At 33.4% G+C, this 27,238-nt stretch overlaps 1 protein-coding gene across 1 annotated transcript in view; it reads right to left on the reverse strand.

Moving 5' to 3' along the window:
• The window catches only part of LOC134844023 (synaptotagmin-7-like), a 117,294-nt gene that overhangs the window by 17,505 nt on the left and 72,551 nt on the right, over positions 1-27,238 (reverse strand). The window contains exons 9-10 of the mRNA XM_063860477.1: positions 5,981-6,153; positions 1,352-1,463 (exon numbers count right to left, since the gene is read on the reverse strand). Coding sequence (XP_063716547.1) covers positions 1,352-1,463; positions 5,981-6,153 — 285 coding nt within the window. The remainder of the gene's footprint in view (positions 1-1,351; positions 1,464-5,980; positions 6,154-27,238) is intronic.

Consider the following 27,238-nt stretch of genomic DNA (forward strand, 5'->3'; position numbering starts at 1 on the left):
TTTCTCAACGGCAGTACTTTTTGCTTTACTTTTCAGATTGGTGCTACCCTCTTCGTGACGGTTTGCACGCTGAGTGCTCTTTTTCAAACATGAAACTACTAAAACGCTACCTTCGATCAAATTTGAAGAAGGATCAATTTTCGACTGTGGCGTTTATTTACATCCAGAAAACTGAGGAAATCAAAATCGAGGAGATGATTCACAGATCTGCCACAATAAGTTGAAGACTCTAATTTCGATAATTTAATTTCGATTGTTTTATTATTGTAACTATTTCAACCTTTTTGTCAAAATCGTTCTCCCATTCCCCAGTCAAGAAAATATTAGATTGCCCTTGAGTATGTTTCATCTTGTGTTCAACGCAAGCCCCCTTATTGAGCTTGTGTTGTCGAATGAAAGATGAAAAAACTGTAAATAGAGTTTTTGCTTTACGAACAGTTTTTTTTGCAAAATCAAATTGCCAAATTATTCATTCAGCAAACTGTTTTTTAAGAAGTAATTGCCATTAGAGTTGATGGCTCTTTTTCTGTAAACCCTCCGTTGATTCTCATGCAAGCTGGGAGGAAAGCAAGAGTGGGCAAGTTTGTTATAGCTTTAAAAATCTCGCCTCTTTTTATTTTTCCATTTTCGACCACCTCGACTCTATTTTCGACCATGCCGCGACTAATTGTTCGACCGCCGCGACTAATTTTTTGGCTATGCCGCGACTAAGTTTTTGACGGCCGCGTTTACTTTTTCGACCATCGCGACCGAGATACAGTATTTCCGGAGTTTGTCCGCGACTTAAAACCCTGTCCAGATTATGAAATTTTGGTTGCGGGTTTCACATTCACGCGATCGACAAAGTCGAAAAATTAGTCGCGGAGCTCGACCCGGGAGGTTTCAATTCATGATAGAATTTGAAAGTAACTTCATTTGGGCCCTTCAATTTAGCTAAAGCCCCCTCTTCCCTGCAAGTTAAGCCCTCCCCCCTCCGCATAGAGGTACAACTACCCTGTAGGGGAGCAATATTTTTATTAATAGGCTGGGGGGATTAGTCTATAATGTTAGAAGGCTACGATGGAAAAGGACTTATTCATTTTACCAGCGAATACATTGGTGCTCGGTAAAGAAGACGACAAAACATTAAGACGACATGACATTAAGTCGACAAATGAGACTTAAGACAAGGAAATTGAACTGTTAGAATTTAAGCGAATTGTTTTTCTCGGAAATACAATTGGGGAATTTAAGTGTAGTGTGATCTTAAAGTCCCATCAAAAGCGGTTGTCGTCTTAACAGCTGTCTTCTTATTAGCTGGATGCCACAGATAGATGCCACATTGTTTCAATTGTACGTGTGTGTAGTATACCTGGTGCTCCCGTGAGTAGGTTCCGCGGCAGGTCTTTCCCTTTGATCACACTGGCTGTGAGGATGCCGGCAGTCTTCTCCAGACACAGAGACACTGTCAGAGACCCTAGATTCTGAAACGAAAAGCAGTCGTCTCTAGAAAACAGGGCTTCGAAATAGCTGTGGTGTTTTGCTACATGTCTCTTTTTCCTCCTCCAACCCCTCACCTGCAAATTTTACCCGTAAAAACTTTGTTCACATTGTCCGATTGTTATGAAAGTTGACATCGGTAGTGATGGTGCTTTTTTATTGCCCACCGCCAGGAACTTCTTACTGGTATATCATACAATGCTTAAAAATATTCGGGCTCTTTTTTCATTTTTCCGGTTGAACAGGTTAAAATTTTACAGGTTAAAATTTTTTTTCAGTTTGTCCAATTGTTATGAAAAATAGAGTGCAGGCTAATTATAAGTCATGGCAAACATATTTGTTCTTCAGGTTTAACTTTGTTAAACCACTCCTCGCTACTCCGCAAAATTGATGCTTAATTGGTGCGGTGAGACAGGGGGGGGGGGGGGAATGTGAGCCGATGATGCCAAGCAATCAAATGATTGCGCGGGGGTACGATATGCTTCAATTCGCATGTGGGCTGCAATTTGTGAGGCGAAACTTTGCGAGATACCCTCATCCAAATTTGAGCGTAAGTAATCGATTATAACGAATTATTATGTTCGTTTTTTCACTATTATAATTGATTAAATTTGCAAAAGTTAGGTGTTAAAACGAGCTAAAATCGATTATAATCGCAGTATTGATAATATAATATAAGTGATTATAATTCATGCAAAAAATTCTTCAGATCAATTATAATCGCTTATTATCTCATAATATGTTGCCACAAGTTTGTCATACTAAATATATATTTTAGTTATCTCCATTGGTTATATTTTTTTGTCAATAACAAAATCTCTAAAAGCAAGATATTTTACCACAAAACAATACTTTCATAGAGGTCCTTTCATTTTAGTTGAAAGGTTTCCGATGTAGGTGAAAGAAAAATCTTTCGAATAAACCATGAAATTAAAGCAATGTGTTAATAATTAAGTGGTTAAAAACCTAAATAATGCATAATAAAACAATTTCAATAAAGAAATGACAAAAAAAGTTGTAAATTTGAATTAATATGAAAACTTTGAAAACAATTTTCTTAATTTTTACATAAACCAACGTCTACGAAAAGCATAAAACAAACAATTCAGATGCAAGATTTCAAACAACATAAGAAAACAAAAAGGATTGAAAACGATTAGAACCGATTGTAGTGGACTTTATGTGCGCAACATATGAATTAGAATTTGGGATAAAGATATTCAATTATAACCAATTATAATCTTCTATGATTGTATGGAAAAATAGATGGATTTCTAACCAATTTTAATTGATTAAAATACCTTAAATTGATTATATTTTGATTTCAAATAAGATATTATAATCAACTAATAATTGATTTAAATCAATTTTTTCTCAATTTTTGTAAGATGGGTACTAAAATTATCATATAATCAGTTATTGACGCTAAAAACTGGATGCGGTAGCCATAATTACGCTTTGAATAAATGGGGTTGCCCGCACCGACAATGGTTATTTGAATCAAATAAAAGTCATTTAAAATCCATTTTTGGTGCCATCCATAATCCAATTGGTAGTTTCTAGAATCCACCTGAGACTTACAGAAGTTGATATATGGTCGTCAGAATGTTATTGAAATTCATTCAAATCTACAGATGAATTGAAATCCAATCAAATCTACAGATCAATTTAGAAACCAAACCCATAGGCCTGTAGATATAACTTACAAATATTATAAACCTAAAAATGTAGATTTGATTGATGGAGTTTAACTCCAGTATTCACGTTTTGACAAAACAAAATTTGAAAAATTTATCAGAAAAGCCCAGAAAAAACAAGAGTAGACCGTTTTTGTGCAAGTAGCCCAAAACGTTCAGATAATATTGAACTAAAAAAACAAAAAAAAAACAATAGTTTCTTTTCTTTTTTACATTTGTGTGACAAAAAGAACAAAACAAAAGCTAATAACATGAGTAAATTAGTCGTATTGGACCACATATTTGTTCAAAAAATCAAAATGAAAACCAAATGAGAATCAAACATCAAAACAAGCCAAAAATTCACGTTTTTCATTTCGTAGTAAGCTCTGAAAGAAATTTCGAAATGTTTTTTTTTTCACGGCTTCAATAAAAAAAGTTTTGTGCTATTTTAAAATCAATAACATCCTAAACAAAAGCTAAATACTTTTTTAAATAACGGAGAAAGAAAAAATTAAAAACAAACATGTTTTTCTCATTATTGAGAAAACAATTTAAATTTTTACAAAAAATCCATCGATTCATAATTGAAAGGGCTTTAATATCATTCATATAAATAACTAAATCAAATCAAAAGACAAAAATAAGGGCAATTATTTAAATGTTTTTCGTATTGCATCTTCGCATTTTGCTGATTTTTTAATTATTGTTCTGAAATAAAAGCAATTCAAACCAAAAACTTACTATACTTAAAAAATAAAAAACTAATTTTTCAGCAGTTTGTAGAGATTGATAATTTGAAGGTATCATTGCAAAAAAACATCCGCCTTGCTACTTTTCAATACCACATCTGAGCAGTTTTGCTTTTGTTTTATTAGGCCGTTAATATTCACGAAAAAGCATGCGGGGAAAAATAAATTGGAAACACTGACATGTGTTATGAAAAATTTTCAGTCATAATTCGAGTAATGCTGTAATCATGATATAAAAAAAATCATAAAATAGGTTCACTAGGTTTTTAAACTAAATTCTTAAACGACAGAAAGGAAACTGTTCATAAATTTCGAATATGTTGATAGCAAAACAAAAAGCAGTGTTTTAAAACATGGAGTTCCTAACAAACCACAAAAAAATTACTTTAATATTCTCAGTCTAACTGAAAGTATTTGAGCAGGCAATCAAGAACGTGATAGAAAATTTGTTTAAAGAAATTTCACTTTCTTCTATCAAAACTTTATATTTCAGTTTTGATGAAAAAAAAGAAAACTTGAATACTTTCATTGAATTGTGTTGCACTATTTCAACCACTTTTTTGAATTTAACAGCTTTTCAGGCCTGAAAATTCGTCTAATGTTTAAAAATACCATCCATATCTACCGTTTTTTGTAATGATTGATCATACATGAAAAAAATGAGTCTGTTAACTTGATGAAAGCTGACGCCAAATTGAAATTTAATTCTACTTTTTTTTTCAATAATTGGTGTTATTTGAACTCGACCGCGGGGTATTTTTGATCTCCGAATTGGGGTCCTATCTTAGATGTGACTTTTCTGCTAATTAGCGCGACACAATTTTTCTAGTCGATTTTACATCAGCATACATTAAAAACAGAAAAGAAATCAAAAACCATGTTTGTTATTGTTCCGACGTTCGATACGAAAGTAACGGAATATTTGTGCTCGGGGTGTTTTTTTTTCTTCAGACAAATTTCGTCTTTTTAACTAGCCATTTTTGACGAAATTTTTTATATCATTCAAGAGGTAATGTTGTCTTGAGCTTACATTTGAAAAGATATTTCAACTGTGATCATTTTCGTAAAGTTATGGGGGTTTAAAGATTGGCATTTTGGCCAGTTTGGGAGAATTAACGCGCGATATATTTCGCGCTATCAACGCGTAAGCGTAGATTTAATCCGTCTTAGAAATTGTTCCAAATTGGTTGAAGGAAGCTTATTTGCCATATTTGATTTGTTACTAGAAGCGAAATTTATCACTTTGTTTTTTATCTCAAATTTTTTTTTACAAATTTTAAATTAAAGAGACAAAGTTATTTACACAGTGGCGATGATATCCTATTTCATGAAATTTTCGCATGCAAAAATTAATTTTCAGAAATTTTTGATGTGTCAAGATTGTTTGAATCTTAAACATAGCTGAAAATTTGCATATCGCGCTTTTTAATAAATTTTAGCTGATCCAATTATCTACAGTTCTCTATAAAGGCCGAAATGAGTGAAAATTGACTTCCAAATTGAAAATGAGCAATTTTAGCTTTATCAACTTTGTTCAGATTTGTCGACCTGAAAGAATATTGCCGAAAATTCGAAATTAACAATTAACTATAAAAGCCAAATTTATATATCTAGCACTTTGAATCGGTTAGTAAAGGGAATTGTAAAAAGTTGGAACATACCTAGTTAAATAAAAAGGGCAATTAGCCATTTTTGAACGAATTTTGCGGTCATAAATTAAATTTCAAGCAAAATTGGAAAATATTTTTGTCAAAAAAACTAGCGATTGCATGCAGTATTTTGTGAAATAGGTCAACAGCTCTTTTTAATTACGTCTGTCTGTTCCGACTTTCTGCTACTTATTTATTAGTTGCCAAACTGTTGGCAGTAACGATGACTTTGAGCAACTTCTTGGTAACAAAAAAAAATGGGCTTTTTAGGTTAATTAGAGTTTTGCGAGACGGCTTTACGAGCTGAAGTATGGATAAAAAATTAATTAACGACGTCGCAATCAGCAGTTGTTGACCTGAAAGAGTATTAGCAGCAACATTTATACCGTTAGCATTAACTGTATAAAAAGGGAAGGTAACTGGCCTCTATTCCTGATTTAGGAGTGAGGTCTGCCCATGTCTTGAGCATCTCGGAGTCTGGCAGGTTGACGAGAGTGAAGGAAGCCTCTCCCAGGAACTCGTCCCTCTTCAGTCGGCTGCACTTGTTGTACACTCGCACTCTCACCTTACACTTCTCCAGATTCGAACGGGTCAGACCTAGAAAAAGAAGAAGAAGAAGAAGAAGAAGAAGAAAAAGAAGAAGAAGAAAGAAAAAGATGAAGAAGAAGAAGAAGAAGAAGAAGAAGAAAAAAGAAGAACAAGAAGAAGAAGAAGAAGAAGAAGAGAAAGAAAAAGAAGAAGAAAAAAGAAGAAGAAGAAGAAGAAGAAGAAGAAAAAGAAGAAGAAAAAAGAAGAAGAAGAAGAAGAAGAAAAAGAAGAAGAAGAAAAAAGAAGAAGAAGAATAAGAAGAAGAAAAAAAAAGAAGAAAAAGAAGAAGAGGATTAATAAAAAAAATAATAATCATAATAATCATAATAGTAATCATAATAATAACCTTATAATAATAATAATCATAATAAAAAGAAGCAGAAGAAAAAAAGACAATGAGAAGAAAAGGAAGACGAGAAAAAAGAAGAAGAAAAAGCAAAAGAAGAAAAAAAGACGAAAAGTTTTTTTAGAAAAAAAACAGCCAATAAAAGATTAGAAAAGTGTAAAAGAACACATGGAAACCGGAAAAAAACTAATCAAAAACAAATTGGTTGCTTATCACTTTCCAGTTTCGAAGGAAAAAAATATATCAAGTTGAAACATTTTGAGAACTGTTCATGATTGGCACTTGTTTCTTAAAAAAATTGGGTCAATGGGCAGGGGCGGATCTAGGATTTTCTCGAGGGGGGGGGGGCGGATTTTCAAAAAGTTTTCGAAAATTTTGACCTTTTTTTTTAGGTCGACCAAATTGATTTTCGAGCTCTCCCAAAGCACGGTTTCGTCCTTATTTTGGCCAAATTTTTCGCGCCGGAGGCAAAATTTTGAAAAAACAGGCCAAAAAAGGCGTTTTTAGGCATTTTTTGGAAAATTTTGACCGAAAAATTGCGTTTTTTCGGCGCGCGCTCCCCCCTCAAAATTAGTATATATTGGCGCCAAAGGCGCCTTTAGAAAAATTTTAGTGTTGGTCGGCCAAAAATGGATTTCTTAGAAAGTATCAAAGGGGGACCCTTTGGGTCGGCAGGGGGTCGAATCCCTGAAAGAAAGGGCGTCCGCCCCCCCCCCCCCCCCTAAATCCGCCCCTGTCAATGGGTGAATTTTTGTTCAGCTGGAAATTTATAAAACCAAAATCCACTATCAAAGCTGGAAGTCAATCACTTTTATTCGCGCCATTTTCGCATTCGTACTTGGAGAGAGCATTTTGTCTACCTGAATTGATTATCTGAATGTAATCTGATCTAAATAACCTTTTCAATAAGTGTGGAAAACAATCATTTTGATTGTTCTGTTGTTCAAGTTTTAGTTTATTATTTTAGGTGACCCTCTGAGGGTGTATTGCGGTTATTTTGAAGCCATAGTTATAGCGGGCTAAGCCGGGTTTGTACTTTTCAAACAGAACAGAACAATTTTACCCAAGTTAAATTTTGAATGATTTTAAAGAATAAAAATTTAAAGTGAGTAGTTTTTTTGGAATTGTAGTTCAATTTTTCTTGTGTGTTTTATTTTTAATTATATAAAACTTCAATTTATAAAATGCCACGATTCCTTTAAAAATAGGTGAAGCAATCATACAAAATCGATAAGTCTTTGAACTAGAACTGAGCAGCGCGAGTTTTCAAATCATTTTTTTCCCAAAAACTTGACCTTTTTGGGTTTCTGAATTTTTGCTGAAAAAAAATCAAAATAATTAGAAACTGAACTTCTCGCAAAAAATTTTTGTTCCCATCGAAAAACGACTAAGAAATACTTCACGAGTTCTTGGCTTCTTCCACTTCAAGAGATCGGAACATATATTAGCATTTGCCGTACAAATAGCTCAGAGTATTCAATTAGAAATAATAGAGGCGGTAAGCGGGCGGCATAGTTTTTTTAAATTGTAGTTGGCTTTAATATACAAAACTTTCATGATTCACTAAATCTGTATTGCGAAAAGTTTGGAATTGGTAAAAACTTACTATTCCAAAATCAGTTTAGAACTAAACCGCACCCTCAAGTATATATCCAATCTCGGTAAGATCGTAATTGCGTCTTAAATACAACAAGACTGCTTGTATCAGGGCGAAGCCCTGAATGTTCCAATTGCCTTTTAGGATTTTTTGAGCAGCAGTAAAACATAAAACAAATTAAATGAAATATAAAAAAAAAATGAATTTTTTTCTTCTAAAATTTGAAATTTCTTATGAAAATCATCCCCCCACACGCCATATAAAGAAACAAAAAGATAGATTTCGTTCCTTGTACCCAATCAATTATGGCAAATAATCTTCTTTCAACCAATTTGGAACGATTTATAAGACGGATTAATTCTCCCCTTACGCGTTAACAGCGCGAATTATATTGCGCGTTAATTGTCCCAAATTGGTCAAAATGGCCAAAATGGCAATCTTTAAACCCTCATAACTTTACGAAAAACAATCAAAGGTGAAATATCTTTTCCAATTTAAGCTCAAGACAACAATACTTTTTGAATGATAAAAAAAATTCAGTCAAAAAGGGCTAGTTAAAAAGTCGAAATTTGTCTGAAGAAAAAAAACCCACCCCGAGCACAAATATTCCGTTACTTTCGTATCGAAAGTCGGAAAAACAAGACTGCTCATATCAGGGCGAAGCCCTGAATGTCTCGATTGCCTTATAAGGTTTATGGAGCAGTAATAACTTTAAAAAATTCAATGAAATAAAACAAAACGAAAATTTTTTTTTCTAAAATTTGAAATTTTTTTTTTTGAAAGTCATCCCCCCACACGCCACATAAAGTACAAAAGGATAGATTTCCCTCCTTGTAACAAACCATTTATGGCAAATAAGCTTCTTTTAACCAATTTGGAACGATTTCTAAGGCGGAATAATTCTCCGCTTACGCGTTAATAGCGCGAATTATATCGCGCGTTACTTGTCTCAAATTGGCCAAAATGGCAATCTTTATACCCCGGTAACTTTACGAAAAATGATCACAGGTGAAATATCTTTTCAAATTTGAGCTCAGGACAACAATACTGTTCGAATAATATATGAAAAATGCCGTCAAAAATGGCTAGTTAAAAAGTCGAAATTTGTCTGAAGAAAAAAAAACCCGTCTTGAGCACAAATATTCCGTTACTTTCGTATCGAAAGTCGGAACAATAATCGATGCTAAACAGACTTTGCTCCGTTTTTGTTTGAATGTTTGTTTTATCACAATTTGTTTTTTGATCAATACAAATTGGAATTATGGGGAAAAATTCACTACAAAGCTATGAACAATAAAATACTTAAAAAATATTAAAAATAAACCATACTTTGGTTCCAAAGTGTTTAATACAAGAGCAAAAATCTTCTATACAGACCATTATTTGGTCAAAAAGCTGTGCAATCAAACATAAAACAATTAACACGCTCAATGTATCACTTTTAACGCTTAAAAATAGATGCACAAATATAAGTTTTGGATATAAATCAAGAACAGATATACAAATATACATCAAGAACAGGGAGTGGAATTCACAAACGAATGAAAAGGTATCTGTTGCGCTGAATGAAAAAGTAAAATTGCGCTGTCTTGAATTGTGCTTAAGTTTGTTAAATCAGCTTTTCTTAGCGAAATCCGCGTATCTGTAAACAAAATAGCTGTATCCGCTGACATTTGCAGGATAAGCCAACAAATTTGCGGAATTTGCTTAAATTTGCCGACTCTGCATGGAAAATGAGGGGACTCGGTCATATTTGCGGAATCTAAAACAAGTTTTCATGTTCGTTCGTTGCGGAATCCGTGACACAGCGGATGTTTTGACGGGAGTTACGTTACAAATTTTTTCGGGTAGTATGTTTACATTGTTTGTGCTCTTTCAGTTTTTTGGTTTCTCGGATTGGCCTCTCAACAAAAAATGTTTATTATACAATTCTATTCAAAAATCAGCTTATCTTTCAATTCCATTCATTGGTTCTATGGAAAAATGCTTATCATGCAAATTCTATTTATGAAAATTTTATTATGAGCATTTTCACATAAAAATGCCAAAACTGAGGAAAAAATTTTTTAATTTTTATTTTAGCCGCTAAACTAGTATCATGATTTAAAAAAAAATTCAAATTTTTCAATTTTTTCATCGTAGTCCTGAGTTAGGACCGAGTTGGTTAACTCATAGAGTAATTTCGGATAGGGTACACCGTCTGCTCGTCACGCTATCTTATTTTCGGCCGGATAGATTCGTGCAACTTCTTAGTCTAATACCGATCCTAATCTTACTCTTATACTATCTAGTCTCAGGTTGTTTAACTAGTCTCTGCTAGGCTCAATAGATCTAGGGTATACTGGTTTATTGCGGCTGCTGAAGTGCTCGGGAGAGTCCAACTAATTTCTAAGTTAAATTCAAATCTCTCTGGTGCTGAAATTACAAGTAACTTCAGCACTTACAAATAAGTGGGTTGTTAGTTAGATGGATCATGATTGGTTAATATTAAATACTTTACATTGGTAAAACATTTAATTTATCCAATCATAAAATGTAGTTTAGATCAGGTTCCACCCATCCGGGTTTTACAGAGTTTTTTAGAACAGTTCTTCTGTAATTCAAGGATGGATGATGGACGTTGGTATTTGGTGAACATCATAATTTTCTTCCGCTTCTTCTTTGTTAAAGAAGTTTCAGGAAGCTGGAGTTAGGGACATAAGACGTTGTGTTCTTCTTGTGACAACGACTGAGTCTCTGCAACAAAATCAATTCTGATTTCAGAATGGTTGGCTATGTCAGGTTTTTCTGTTCTTCGGGGAGAACTTCTTTTGTGTCTGATCTAGCTTGGGAATGGCGTGGAGATTGTGCGTGGAGGGGATGCCTGGTTACTCGGATCTGTACGTACACTTGGGTCATCGAGGTGGTCATTGGTCTAGTTCAATGAAGTCCTTTTCTGCGAAGTCAAGTCGTACTCTAAATCCTTTGAGTTGTGATTGTGAGTGGCATATCGATTGTGGTTGGTCATTCTCTCTCGAGTGTAGTGGGGTCGTTTTGTCTTTAGATGTTCGTCCTTGGTGTTGTATTCTGATCTATGTATTGCATAATGTAATTTACATTTTATAAAACATTTATTAGTTTAATATTTTTTAGTTATGATTTTAGTTAGTTGTTTTCACAAAAGCTTTTTGTTTTAGTTCGGTTATTTTGAAGAGTTACTCACACTTGAGTAGCTCTTATTAAAAATAGAGGTGTGGTCACAAAGCGTGGATGTAGCACGGTGGGTTAGGCCGGCTATAGAGCATGCTCAGGACGTCCTTCCTGGTGGGTTAGGCCAGGAGTGGGAGTATGATTTCATGCGGTTTTTGTGAGGGGTCCTGTTATGTGACAACGTTTTTTGTTGGGTTTGTTGTGGTTTTTCTTATGTCTTGTTGGTTATGTCCTTTTTCCAAAAATCAAATTGTTTGTGGTATGGGTTTGTCTTTCGACTTTTTTGTGTTTTATTATTTCTTTCTTAGACTTTATAATAGTCTTCAAAAGAATAAATTATCCAGTTTTAAACTGGGTTAATCCGGTTTGGGTACCGTTGGTTTCCTTTTCTTAGTCATGCTGTTATTCTATGATTTGTGGTATTTAGTAAGCTGCGTTGGTTAGTTTTGTTTAGTATGTGATTCCTTTCCAACCGGGTTAAAGGAAAGTTTGAAACATGTTATTATATGTTAGAGTTGTTGAGTTTGAAAACTTGAAACTGAAATTCATTATTTTAAACAATTCTTCGTGGGCGAGCTGTGCGAGTGTGGATAGAATTTCTGTGCGAATGAATGAAAATATCAAAAGGTTAGTACTGCAATTGCATTTTATTAATTTACTGCATAGAATTTGGAAATTTACTGCTAGTTATGGGGGAATTTTAAGTTACAAATTTTCATCATAATTAAATTTACTGCTTGTGGGGAAAATTTTAGAAATGAATTTACTGCATTGGTATTAAATTTATAAATTTACAAGTGTAATAGATTAATATAATTTTTGAAATCTGTTTGATGAAATTTGCGATTTTTATTTGTCTTTTGTGGTTTTTGTAGGTGATTGTCGGATGAAGGCTAAAAATTTGAAGAAAACATGGATAAAGAATGGTGAGTTTTTAATATTTTAATTAGTTAGTAATATTCATTTAATTCATACTTACCTGTTAGTCGTCGGGGAAAAAACCGTGGGGGAAGATGTCGTGAATTAGTTCTGAAGTTGTTAGTAGTTTAGCTAAGATGCGGATGATATTTTTAGTCTGAAGCAGTGGCCAAAGCAATTGAAGTGCCTTAATAGTGGTTAGTTCTTCAGTGCCAACTGCAAACTCATAAGGTGTGTTTTGGATTAGATTATATAATTTGTGATTGAATTTAGTGTTGTGGATGAATTCTAAAATTGGGATTTCTATGGGTTGTACAAACTCGTGCGGGAGAAGGAAGGGTCGGGATTCTTCGGCGTTGAAGGTCTTGGTGATGGGACAGAAGATGTACATTTGGGTTATGGGATCATAATTGCGAAGAATACCATGAAGGTTAGTATCTTTAATGCAATATGTGAAATTTAGGAAAAATGGTGAAGTGTATTTGGAATTAATGAATTGAAAGCGATGGTGTGGTTGTCTAGAGGGTGTGTGTAGGTCAAAGTGATTTTGGATGAAGCGATAATAACTATATGTGTGGGTTTGTTTAGTGCGCAACATAATATCGTGTGAGCAGTGTAAATCTCTTTCGTGTGGTGCAAGGAAATGAAAGGTTAGTGAAAATATTTGGAAGCGTTCTTTGAAACTTTCGTATGCTTGTGTGTCTGTTAGTGCTTCTGAAATAATGTGATCAAACTTTCGGTCGAAGATGTTTAGTGTGAATATATATGGTGTTTTGATGAAAAATTTCTCGATAATTTGTGGATTAGCGAAGCGATCGTCGTCTAAGAATTGATCTTGGTTAGCTCTGATGATGTTGTGATCATAGTATTCGAGTGTATATTCGTTAGCTCTAGGTGCAGTGTGTGTTTTTAGTGATTTTTTATATCCAACGTAAGTAAATTGTCTAGCGGTTAGTGGTGTAGTGAGTCGATATAGCATGTCCGTATTTCGCTCTATATCGATGTGAGTGTTAGATAATGGTAAGCAAAGAGGGTTAGTAAAATGATAATATGAGGTCCAAGAGAGAGTGGGCATTAAAACGTATTCATCTACGAAGTTGCGTGTTTCGTTAGTGTCGTGGGGGGTGTTTAAGGTGTATTGTGGGAATGAGGGTAAGGTGATGGCTAAAAATTCTTTTGTGTTAGTATGCTTGGGGTGGTTGATGTATTCACGGGCTGTTCCTGGTTTTGCTGGGAAAGGATGGTTGGGGAACTTTCTTTTAAAAGTGCGGTAAGCTCTATTAGTGTTGAGTGAAGATTCAGTTGATGTGGATGATGGTGCTAATGATTCAGTATAATTTGAAGAGGGTGTAGGGGTAGGGGGGTTGGATGAATTTATTGTGGAGGAGATTTGGTTTATGGTTGGGGTATTAAGGTGGTAGGGTTGTTGTTGAAGGGTAATAAAATTATCTAGCTCTGGGGAGATTCGGGGGGTGTCTGGAGAATGAGATGATTGGTCAGAATGGTATGAGGAGTAGGTTGGGGTAACTTGGGAAGCATAAGAGGGTGTGGGGGTGATTGGGTCAGGGTTATTGGATAATATGGGTTGAAAAGGGGGTTGAGAAAAATTAGAAGAGTTATGAAAATTATTGGATGGAGATGGTTCTGAGTCGGCAAATTCATCGGGGGTTTCAATATTCGGGTTATTGAGTTGTGAGATGGAATATAAAACTGAGATGTGTGAATTAGTATCGGAATTCATGCCTGATGTTACATTTCTAGGTGAAAATTCGGGTGGCGGAAAAGCAAAAAGTGGTAGTATTGGGATTGGAGAGGTAAGATTGGTTGGGTGGGAATTTGATCGGTGTAGTGATCCAAGTTGGCGGCTCATCGTGGGCTAAAAAAATGATTATTTTGAGACTGAAAAGCGGTGGTATGGGGTTGTTCAATAATTTGTTCATAAGTATTATCATCTTGTGACTGGTGTGTCATTATATGTTGAATGGGACTTTGTGATGTGGTGAGTCGAAAATTTGGATTATGTGTGATGGCTATGTTTCGAAAATTTCGTGGGACTAGGGATAGTGGATGGTTATTTGGTAGGGGTGGTAATTGTGGTGCCGTTGGCGTTATGTCTACATTGTTATGTTCTTCGTCGTATGTATTTTGTCGTGTTGTTATTTTTGTGTTATATTCCTTTATTTGTGCGTCTAAAAGAATTTTGTTTATAGATGTAGAAAAGATTCCAAAAAATCCTGCAAAGAGTATGCGTGCTACACTTGCTTGTCGATTGACCTGTGTGTGTATAGCACATGTGTTGTAGATTCCTTTTAAAAGTAAGAAAAGAAATCCAATAAAGTTAAACATTGCGTATAAAATAGTCAATTTTTCTAAGATGTAGTAGGGCCATCCTAGAAAATCGAGGATCTCATTTTTGAGTGTAACAAAGCTAAAAATGTTAATTGGTGATATATCTTGGGGACGGTATTTTTCACCGTTTAGATATATATAATCTTTAATGTCTTTAAAATATCCGCTATAGTCTTGCGTGTAGATATCGGCAAATCCTGCGGTTTCTGCAAGTTTGCGTAAATTTTGGTCTATTGATTGTCTTTGTATAGTGTCCATTTGTGTTAATAATTCTTGGAATTGTTGTGTTCTAATGTGATGTTGAATATCTGATTTTGAATATATTCCTATTGATTGTAAGTCTATATTTGGGTTTCGAGCAATAGCGCGAATGCTTTCTGGTGAAAATTTTTTGAGTGATTGCATTAATGTGGGATATGGAGTGAGAAGATAATATTTATTTTCATCAGGGTTTAGTTGTACTACATTGTGGCTGTTTTCTGATCCACATGGGACTGCGGTATCCCAGAAATAGGTTCATCGTGAAAGTGTATCCACGAAATGTACTTTATTCTTATAAAAGATAGGGATTCTTTTATAACATCGTTTATCTTCAAAAACGTATAGTGGTGATACTTTTTTAGTACAAGTATAAAACCATAAGATGTTTCCTTCATAGTCTAAAAAATTTGATCTATTTCCAGATAATAAGTATCCTGCATAGGGTATTTTTAATACTGCTAGTGCAAGTGATTGTAATATTTGTGTTCGTTCTAATTCGCATAGGTGGTGTAGTGTTTCTAATTCGGAGAGTGACATTTCTTGAAAAATTCGGCTAATTGTATAATCTAGTTTCATATCTAAATGAATATCATAGTGGATATTACCGAAATATGTAGTATTCATTAGTGATAATTCTTGTAAGCGTGTGCTTCTGGTGTCATGGGGTTTTAGATGTCCACCAGGTTGTCCGTTGCTTTTTTCAAAATTAACTGGTATATAGGATGTTCCTTCGTTTAGAGGATGACCTGTGGCATATGGGTCGATTTTTACTTTTCCAGTGGTCATGTCGAATCCTTTTTCGTATTCAACTAATATTTCAGAGTATTGTGTTCTGTGAAGTGGATTCCTGTATTTACATGCAAGTTCTGTTTCTTGATATATTTGAAAACGTGTCAATTTTTTTTCTATATTGTCTATGTTTCTAAAATTAGAACTTAGTTTTCGTGATGGATGGACTTGTTCATATGGAATTGATTCTATAAAGTATTTTTCGTGAAATTTTATCATACGAGCGTGTATTTTTGCTACTTGAAATGTTGTACATGTATCTTCGGGGAACCAAACAATTGTTGCTTGTGTTCTCGTTGTAGGGTCGCAATAACCTTGATCATTTTTACAAGGTAATCGGATTCCTTGATAGATCATTGTATTATCTGATAAATCTCGTGTTAGTTGTATTTTTTCGAGTTGTATTTTCCAATCGAAAAACATTATTTCTTGGTATCCTTTATTTTTTGTGTCTGCTTTGCAGTTTGATGGGTCATTTATACCAATGTGTGGTATCCAATGTTTATCGTGTAGGTCATAGGTTAATCGTCCGTGTGCGCAGTTATACGGGTATTTTTCGTCTAGTTTTATATGTCCTTGGTGTCTTTCAAGTTGTGATTGATGTACGGAGTCTGGAAAAACTTGAAAATTAACTAACTTTCTAGCGGAGTTTTTATTTTGTGTGATGTTTAGTCTAAGTAATTCATTTTTACAATCGTCGGGATTGAGATGTAAAAGACGTTCTATATTACTTTGATAGAATGATTCATGGTCAAGTCGGTTTTTGTTTCCGTTCGAGACTTGTGAACAATGTACTTTCTTTTCGGAAAATGTTGCTGTGAATTTATAACCTGTAACTGTTGTTGCTCGGGCTTTTGAATAGAGTGTTGCTATTACATCTGTGGTTTCTATAGCTTGTGGTTCTGTTTCACATTGTGATACTTGATTTATTGCATATTTATGTAGTGTTTTTTGTTCATTTTCTTCACAATCGTAATGTGTTACTAATAAATCTTGTGGTCCTGTACGAGGGGAAGGGTTTATGTTTTGATTTGAGATTACTAGAAAAAGGAGTTGGAGAAAAATTAATAATTTTAGAATATACATGTGTATGATAATCCTGAGTATGGATTATAAAATGTAATGTAGCCAATTGTGTTTTTGGTATATCTGTCGTATTTGTATATTACTTCAGTAGTTATAAACGGTGGTGGTAGTGATTGAGCTGTTATGTTAGGTGGATTTAATGGGTAGGGATGTTGGGTAATATTATTTAACTTAACTGTGATTTCAAACTTTAATTGTAAACTGTTTTGTTGGAGTATTTGAATATTGTGATCACGGATATCGTTGTGAATATCTTGGCGATATTGTAATCTATTAAGTGCCCAGTTATGAAGGCGGTTACTTTCTTGATGTTGTCCAAATAGTGGTGGAGGTGCTGTGAATGTATTCCAATCTAGTCTTAAAGGGATATTTATTGATGATTGTTCTCGATATCTGGCGTCGAGATTATTTGGGAAATTTAAGTTAAAGGGTGGTGGTGAAAACTGGCTTATTGATGGTGTTGATGGTAGTGATAATGTTTCTGGAAGTGATGAGGATGTTGTTGTATCCGTAGAAATATCTATGGGGTCATTGACTAAATTTGGTTCACCTTGTGTAAATGAATGTGTAGTCCAATATGGGAATCGTGATGTTTGGTTTGGGGGGTTAAAGGGATTTTCACGTATCTGTTCAGATGTTGGTGTTGAACCTAAGTAATCTGATGGTAGGCTTGAGGTGCTACGTTGTGAAAGAAGCGTAGGGGTTTCTGGTAATATACCAATGGGGTTTTCTGGAGTGTTTTGTGATGGGGATTGAGGTATATCAAAATGAACTCGGGGAGTTTGAAAATTTCTGTTTCGTCGAGGATGTATAATTTGTCTATTTATTTCGACTGTATTTTGGTTTTGACTAGAATTTTTTATTCTACTTAGTTCTTGTGGTAGTGTTGGATATAGGTTATATGTTGGTTCGCTTAAAGGTGCTTGTCTTTGAACTGGTTCTAGTGGTTCTGATAAACGAGCATGTCGTTCTTCAAAAGTGTATGGATTGTCTTGAAAAGAAATTCGTGTAGATGTTTGAGGATTTTGAGTAGTTGAAGGTGGTGTTTGGTTATCTTGGGATGATGTCGGTGAAGACTGATTCTGTGACTGTTGGGTAGCAATTTTTGATGGTTTTTTGAATTATTACTTTAGTGAGAAATTTTGTGTTTATTATAATATTCTTCCAAAAAAAGAATTAGAAGGACTGTTGCTAGGGCAAATGTGAGGATTGGTTTCTTTATACATTTACAGATGGTCAAAATGAGGGATGATAAGAATGCTATGAAAATTACAAACAATAAAAAAATATCGGTTCTACTGAAAGTTGTTCGTATCATTTAGACAAGTTATATGACTCGTACCTGTGGATGTAATCAAGGGTTTTGGAAAGTTGGAGGAATAGTTCGAGTATGGTGTAGAAAATTAAAAAAATGTTACAAAAAATGATTAGGATTATTAGAAAAGATTCAAGTATATCAAAAAGAAATATTATAAAGGTTTCAAGTATTGTAAAAAAATGTTTAAGATTTATGAGTATTTGAGTAACTGATTGAGAGAAGAGCATTTAAGAAATGATCTCTTGGTCGAATATTTTTTGCTGTTTGAGGCGATTTTCTAGTGTGGTCGGATTATTTATTAGTTTTTTGACAAGTGGGTTGAGTTTTGTAAAAAATTGTTGGGGGCAATTTTTATGGTGACTGGGAGGTCGTCTTTTTCTTTATTTTTGTTTGTCAAATGATCCGGGGTATGGTGAGATTTTTATACTTTAGGCTAATTAAAATGTTCATTTTGTTACTTTAGGCTAAATTAACAAATTTGCTTTGGGGGTATTCGTGGTCTGAGTTGGGGAAATATTGTTGATCTTTGGGTTATTAGATAAGGGAGGGGTACGGTATTATGGTGATATTTATTTTAGTTGTCAAGTTGGAGTGGTTTGCTTATTTTTGACCTGGAGGTCGTAAAGTTATAGTTATAGATGTGCCTGGAGTTCTATATGATTCGTCTAATTGGTCTTAGTTTGAGTTAGAGAAAGTGACGGATTGGATGAATCCTATTGGTCTATTTTGAACTAGAATTATTGCGTACTTGTCAGCATGTTATTTTGAAAAATGTAAATGAAAAATGTTTCTAAGGTTTCAAGATAGTGAAGTATAATGTTGAAATTACTTTTGAAATTCCACTTTCTTTAAAATTTTAGATTGGGGGATGAATATTTTATAGTTTTTACGTGGTTGATTTCGGAGTCTTGTTGTTTTTCTATTTTCTGATTTGTCGATTTGTTCTTGGGGTATTATTTGTTCTGTCATTTTTCTATTTTTTCTTTGCTTTTGGGATTCTTTATGGTCTAGATTTTTTGTAGTGTTTTTGGTAGCGGTTGGTTTTGTGTTTTGATTTTCGGTGGGGTTATCATTTTGTTCTGTATTTTTCAGATGTGGTTCGTTTTGAACTATTTTTAATCCTGTGAAAGAATATAATTGAGTTAATTCGCGGAGTGCGTATTCTTTTGGGTAATAAGGTAATAGGTTGTTTCGATGTTGAACGATTTCTTTTTTGTTTGAGTCGGTAATTTTATATGTGACATCAGTGGGTTTTGCAATTATTTGGTATGGTCCTTTTCGAAGGGGTTGTAATTTTTTAGAAATTCCTTTTTGTGTATTAAAATTAGGTATTAAAACAAATGTTCCAATTTTTAAATCGGAGGCTGGTGTAAAACGTGAATTGATTTGTTCATTAATGTTTTGTCTTTGTAATAACTTTTTTGTTATTTTTTGATAAATTTCATTGTGTTTTTTATCTCTATTTAGAATCCATTCGGTGTGTGTACCGGAGGCTAGTTTAAGAATTTGTGGGTGATGAAAATGATCTTCATCGTGTGTATGTAAAGGTAGGTTATAACAAATTGAGTCTTTATTTGGTTGACAATAACCTTGTGCGTTTTTATGAGAATTTGCTGTAAACATTATTGGTTTGCGTGGCTTTTGGTTAAAAACCATTTCGTATGGTGACATTCCTAAAGTTGTCGTAATTTGTGAATTATATGCTAAGGGAAATAATTTTACATCTGCTGACCATTCGGTATATTTTGTATCATTTCCGTTGATGATACATCTAAGATATTCTTGTAATGAACGGTTCATACCTTCGACTAAGCCGTTTGTCCAAGGTGCATGAGATGTACGTGGTTTGTGTTTAATGTTATATAAATGACATAGTGTGATAATTTCATTATTTATGAATTCTGTACCGTTGTCTGTAACTAAAATTTCTGGTAGTCCGAATTTTGCTATCCAGTGTTCATAGAGTGTTGTGTAAGCGTAATAAGCGTTACAATGTGGTACTGGGTTAAGTGCTACATAATGTGTAAATGCGTCAACAATTACCATAATGTAGGAGTTTCCTTCTGATGAGGGTGAAATTGGTCCTTTAGTATCAAATGAGATACGATGATTAAAGTACAAACTTTGTCCTTTAAAATCTTGTTTTTGTGCTATTTGTTTTTGATTTGGGTAAGGTTTATTTAGTTGACATACTATACAGTCATTGCATAGTACTTTTATCCAAATTGGTGCATTTGGGAAATAAAAGTTTTGTATAAAATTTGAATATGTTTTCTCTGATCCAGAGTGTCCTTTAATATTTTGTGTATGTGAAATATTAAAAGCTATAAGAATCATACTTAAAGGGAGACATGGAACTGTAGATTCATTCAGGTTATACTCTAAAAGGTCTGTATTTTCGTTAATTGTTGTGTTGTTAAATTTGCGAAAGTATCGGAGGAGTGTTTTGTTTCCTAGAATGGTTGAATCTGCTTTGATTGGTTTAGTTTTATATTTGTGCCATGATTTCAGTTGTCGAATTACTGGGTCAAGGTTTTGATATTGTTTCAGTGTTGAAATTGTAATTATTTCTGTTGGGGGGAGAAAAATGTTTTCGATTTCTAATTTAGATAAGGGTATTGTATCAAGTGGGTCGTGAAGGTCAAAAACTTGATTTATTGTGTATTTTGAATCATTTGTTTGTGGTCCTGATAAATTTATTTTATCAGTTAAATCTTCTTTTTCAATTAGTGGAAAATGGTCTTTCTTAGGCAGGTGTTGTTTTGTTCGTTTTTGTTGGGTGTTATTTTTTATCCATTGAGAATATGGGATTGGTTTGAAAGTTGATGTTCCAAGTAGATCAACTTCATAATGATTATTTTGACAATCTAAATAAAGTGGGAAATGTTGTAAATTATTTATTTGTGATTGTTCAATATCAGTTTTTACTGCATATTTGCATTCCAATCGGGGTGATGTTTCGTTTTCTGCAAGGTAGAATTTTATGTTTTTGGGTATTTCAACTGTTGTTTTTCGTGTAAGTAATTCAGGTGGTGTATTTCGACTTAAGGTGTCTGGTAATGCAAGATTTTTTCCTGCAGTCCAAACTATATGTAAGTTTGGAAATTTCATTAGAATTAGTTGAAATCTGTAAACTCGGTGGTTTGGGTTAGATTTTTGTGTAAAAAGAAAGATGATTGGTTTATGGTCTGTGAATAGAACTGTGGGATGTTTTGATCCAAGTATCAGAAATTCATATTCTGTCAGTGTATATATTATGGCTGTACATTCTCTCATTAGAGTTGAGAGTCGTAGCTCTGCTTGAGTGAATAATCGAGAATTTGCTGATATGAGGTTCATTTTATTTGTACCATTATGTGATTGTAATAGTGCTGCACCGATGCCAAAGTTCGAAGCATCGCACATTGCATAAAATGGTTGATTTGAATCTGGGATTGTGTTTGAAATTTGTTCAGTTAAAAGTTTCTTTATTTCTTCAAATCGTGTTTGATGTTCTGTGTTCCATTCAAAGTTATTTTGTTGTCTAAGGATGTTATAAAATGGTCGTAGATATAATTGCATTTTATAAACATATTTACTTAAAAAGTTTAACATTCCAAGAAATTCTTGGATTTTCTTTTTATTTGTTGGTGGTTGAAGTTTTTGAATAGCGTCAATGCGTGATTTCAATGGAGTGATTGTTTTTCTTTCTATATTATGTCCTAAGAATTTAACTCTTGTCAAAAAGAAGTGTGATTTATCGGGGGCGGCCTTCAGATTTTCGTTCTGAAGTATTTGGTGATATTTTTCTAAAACATTGAACATCTCGTCTTTTGTTTGTGATTGCATAAAAACATCGTCTAAATAGGTGATTGCGTTTTTCTTGAGTATTAGTGGTCTAAAAATTTTGCTCATAAAAGCTGAAAATGCTGCTGGTCCTATGGATATTCCATAGAATAAGCGGTTGAATTCATATTGTTGGTTTCCGATAACAAATTGTGTTAAACGTCGTGATTGTTCATCTAGTGGCATTTGATTGTATGCACTATTCATATCGGCGGTTGTAAAGTATTTGCCGTTTATTTTTGTTAAAATAACTTGTATTGGTTCAATGGGCCAATTACATTTTGATTCATCTATGAGTGAATTGAGGTATCTAGCGTCGAGAACGATTTTTAATGATTCTCCTTTAGCTAGAATGATAACGGGGTTGATAAATGTGTTGCCTTTTGGTTGTTCTTCTTTGTTAACTGGTGATATAATGTTGTATTGTTCTAAAATATCGAGTAATCTGTTCACTTTATCATGTAAGTGAATTGGTACTTTACTTGCTCTCTGTTTTTTGAAAACTGCGTCTGGTTTTAACGGGAGATGTAGTGATGAACTGATTTTTCCAACATCGAATTTTGATGTTGCATAGACTGATGAATATTTAATTAGCTGTTTGGCTAATTTTTCGAATTCGTCTTGTGTTATTTGTGAATGTTGGAAATTAAACATTGTTAAAAATTTTTGTTGGTCCTCTGTGTAGTTACTTATGTTGAATGTAGGTTTGAAATATGGAGTTTTTGTGAAATAATCCGTATTTCTGTTTTCGTTACTTATTATATTATTTATAGATAATTCTTCATTAAGAATTGTAGATTGGCAAATATCTAGTAATTGGAGTATATTATTTACGCGATAGGCTTTTTCGTGTATTGGTGATATTGTAGCGTTGGTTTCACAATATCCTAAAAGTCCTAAAGGTAATGTTACTTGGTAAGGTGTGTTATTATAGACATGTAAGGAAATGATATCTGAATTCGAATTTTTCAAATATTTTATGGATGAGATTGTGATTTTGAAGAATTTGTGAATAGGTTTGAATTCAAAATCTGACATATAAAATTTTTGTTTGTTTTGTTCTTTATCATATTGGTGAACTTGTTTGATTGAAAAATTATAGATATTTCCTGATAGTGGTTTTAGGTGTTTTCTTTGTTGGTTAAATATCGGGTAGAATTTTGAAAAGAATGGTGGTTGTTTATTTAATCTTTGAAAAAATGTTAAGGATGTTTCTTTTGTTTTTGTATATTTATCTTTGATTAATATTTTACTATTTAGTATGTTAATTGTTGGTATATACTTCGAAATAAATGGTATTCCAATGATATTATATTTAATATCAGTGATATGGAATATTTGTTTAAATGGCTTATTTAAAATTTTGCTTTGTTCCATTGTTCTGGTGGGGAGGAGAAATAATTGGATTTTTCCGTAGTTTATCAATGTTGATCCTTGTGCTGTTGCTAACTTACTGGAGGTTTCAAGAGGTGTTAGCTTTGGGTGTAAAGTTTTTATTTCATTCCATGTGGGGATGTTTATTATGTTTGATTCTGCTCCTGAATCAATTAAAAAATCTATTTCAAGGTCTGGTGGTTGAAATTCTTTATTTCTTGGGCTTTCTAAGAGAAATGGTATTGTCCAAATTTTTTCTTTGGGTTGTTCTTTTTGTATATTTTGATAAATATGGTTTGTATTCAAGCATTTTGTTTTGGTATTTTTATTGGTTTGATCTGTAGTGTTAATCTCATTTGTTTCTTGCGTCGTTGGTGTGGAATTTATGGGTGTAGTGTAATAATTTTGAAGAAATTCTGATTGATTTTCATATATGTGTGATGAAAAGGGTTGTTCATATATGACAGATTCATAGTCATTTTCGACTTTTATCATATTGATAGAAAGAGTGTTTTCAGTATCACTTTCTGAATCTGATGATGTACAGTTTATTTGATTGAGTTGTAACGTATCAGTTACTGTGTCATCAATACCTGGAGGGTCTGATGTTGTTTCTGGGTTAGACTGTACTTGATTGATTTGTCTTTGATGTTTAGGTGTACTACTTCTGTGGCGATTATTAGAATTATTATAGTTATTATTATTCCGGTGTGGTGATTGGGAATAATTTCTATAACGATTATTATTACTTGAGTGTCGATTTTGTGAATTATTTCGCGATCTGTTTTGATAATTGTTGTTTGGTCTGTTATAGTTCGATCTATTATATGAGTTATTCCTTGATTGATTGTTCGGGTAATTCTGGTTTCGGTTGTTTGAATAACTTCTATTTCGATTATAGGAGTAGTTTCTATTCCTATTGTATGATGAATTTCGTGATTGGTTGTTTGGATAGTAGTTATTTCTTGATTGGGAATTAGATCTAGAAACAAATCGTTGTTTATTTGAATTTGATCTGGAGTAGTTACTTCTACTATTTGGTCTATTGTAGTGATTTTGTGATGAATTTTGTGTATTTCTTCGTTCTGGCGATCTTCCTCTATAACTTGAGTTATATGGTGATTGATTTCTTGTATAATTTGTATTGTTCGGGAGTGGTTTTCCTGAACTGTTGTTGCTGTGGACTGTTTTGTTCGGTAGATTTTGATCTTTTTTCATGTATTGATAGAATGATTTATTTGGTTCTTTATATTTTTGAGGTTTATTTTGATTGTCTTGCTGTTTTTGTCTACATTCGGAAATACTATGTCCGTATCGTCGGCAATAATTACACCATTTTTTGAAAGATGGTTTGCCTTTGAAGTTTGGGTTCTTTTCATAAATATTGAGTATTTCAGTGATTTTTTCAACGAGGTCTGTCTCTGATTCCTGTATATTATTAATATTAGTGGGAGTCGTTTCAATTCTGTTAACGTATTGTAATTTCAGATTTTCCGTTTCTTCTAGTTTCATCGTGATTTCTGCTTGTTCTAATTTGTCTACTAGTTTTCGAAAATCTAAATCGGGTTCTCGAATTGAAGAAGGATGGGATGCTCTCTTTTTTATTGCTATTTTCCTTAATTGTGGTGTTAAGGTCATCATTAAGATTTCTGTCATCTTTGTGTTTTTATAGTCGTGTGTATTTAATGAATATGCTTTTCGAACTAGTGTTTCGATTCGTACTGCTATTTGCTTGATGGTTTCGTTTGGTAGTCTGCGAATTTCATTACATAAAACTCTTTGTTGTTGTTTGTTTCTTTCGGAGTCAAACATTTTTGAAAATTCCTGTGTAAACCTTTTCCAGTTTGATTTTATTTCTAGAGGTAGTACTGAAAACCATTTTTGGGCTGCGCCATCTAAGGTTGTTTGTATTAACGCTGTGCGTCGATGTATCCAGTTTTGATGTAGTGGCGTATTAATTGGTTCAGGTCCAATATTTAAAATCAGGTTTGCTGTTACTGCATTTAAATAATCTTCTACAGAGTATTCAGGGTCTGTTCCTGTGAAAACCATTAAAGGTTTGTTTGATGTTATTGATGATCCACCCATAAGGTATGGATTCATTGTCATTTGTAATGATTCTGCTGCATTTGGCATTTGAGAAAAATTCGAAAGTTGGTTTCTTGTTATTTCATGTTGTTGGAGATAATATGGGAGTGGTATTTCATTTTGCATTTGTGATGCTTGATACGAGTGTGCAGTCATTGGATTTTGTTGTTGGTTTGGTTGAAAAGATTGTGTATTAATTAGATTTTGTTGTTGAATTGGTTGTTGATGTTGTGCATCTATTGGTTGTGGAGAAAAATTTCTATGATTCGTACGTGTTCTCTGTATTCCTTGTCTACGATATTCTTGAGTATTTTGTGCAAATATATCTGGTTGTAAGAAATCATCATCTGAGGATAAATAATCCATTTGATAAGATGTTTGTTTTTTATTTTTATTTTGCTGAAAAAATGGGTAATTTTCACTGTGATCCTGTGGAGGATTTGTTTGGAAATTTATTGAATTAGGTTGGGTCATTGGGTTATCCCAATTTCGAGATCTTGTATATTGGTTAAAATTTCTTTGTGGTTGGTTATATGTTTTTGATGGATGTGTATAATTATAATTATGGTCTGCAAAGTTGTTTCTAGTGAATGTTTTGCGTGTTTTTGATGGTATTGTCATGGGTCTGTATGCTTGGTAATCCATATGTGAATATTTAGGGGCAACCGAAGGTTTAACGGTTGATTGTAAGTTTACCTGTGTTTGTGAAGGATTTGTATTTCTTGGTGTTGTTAAATTTGGGCGTATTGGTGAAATACTTTGTTGTGTAGTTGTTGTGTGTACAATTTCTTCATTTATGAAGTGTGATGGTGTCTGGATATCTTGTTGAGTAAGATTCCTAGTTCCATTGAGGTTTTCATTGTGTATAACTGTAGAGTTTAAACTATTATTTTGTGTATCGGGCAAAAATGTATTATAGTTTAATGGTGTTGCATCAATGGTTAATGGTATTACTTTTACATAATCTCTTATGTAAGATATCGTACTTATTGCTTGACTTGAGATTGATTGTGGGAAGCTTATAAATGCGGGATGAGACCATTCGGGGTCCCAAACATAATCTGATTGTTCTGTGATAGCGGTATCATCGTTCGAGTTTTGGGGTCTAAAATTTTTTCTTGCTTGTGCAATTAAATCAATATTGTGTGTAAAATAATCTATTATGAACCATGCCAAAATTTTTTGTAGATCGTGTTTTGTATGTTGTGAAACGTCGTCTTTCGTGAAATTTTCTTTAATGATGTTTAAATAACTAGAGAGTAGTGTGATTTCATGTCGTACTCTTAAATGTTTAGATGTTTCTGTCGGTGAGACATTTGTTATTGGGATTTCGTTTTCTAATATCGAAATATAACTATATATTATTGCGAAAACTTCATTGGTGAATATGGAGTTTGCTCTTTGTGAGTTATGATATTGGATGCTTTTTATATATTCTGAAAAAACTTTTGAAAATTCTAAATCAAGATCGTCTGTTTGAATTGTATATTTTCTATTATTATGGTTTGGTGAGGTGAATTCTATGGAGTAGATTCCATACTGTTGTGTTATGTTGCATATATCTTTTAAGTAGTGGTCTATGATTTGTCTTTTGATTTTTACATCTGGGAACTCTGTTTTACATGGACTGATTCCGGGTTCAAATAAATTTACGAGTAAATTTTGACAAAATATGTGTTGTCCTCTATCAGTATCTGCGTCTACTATAAACGGAAAGATTTCATCATCATCTGGACTTTCTTCACCTGGAGTGTGCGTTGAGCTCATTTTTTCGTTCGATGACTGTTAATATGTAATTATTAATGTGTCGAATTGGTTGATTCCAATTGTATAAATGTACTGGTTTGTGTTTGTATTGCTTTTTTATTCTTCTTTTTCCTCTTTTTGATGAATTTGAAGTTGTTTCTGAGTCAGAAAAATATAATTGATCGTGAAGTGGGTAATTTTTATCTAT

Source organism: Symsagittifera roscoffensis, chromosome 4, assembly GCF_963678635.1.
Source record: "Symsagittifera roscoffensis chromosome 4, txSymRosc1.1, whole genome shotgun sequence".
Classification (NCBI taxonomy): domain Eukaryota; kingdom Metazoa; phylum Xenacoelomorpha; order Acoela; family Convolutidae; genus Symsagittifera; species Symsagittifera roscoffensis.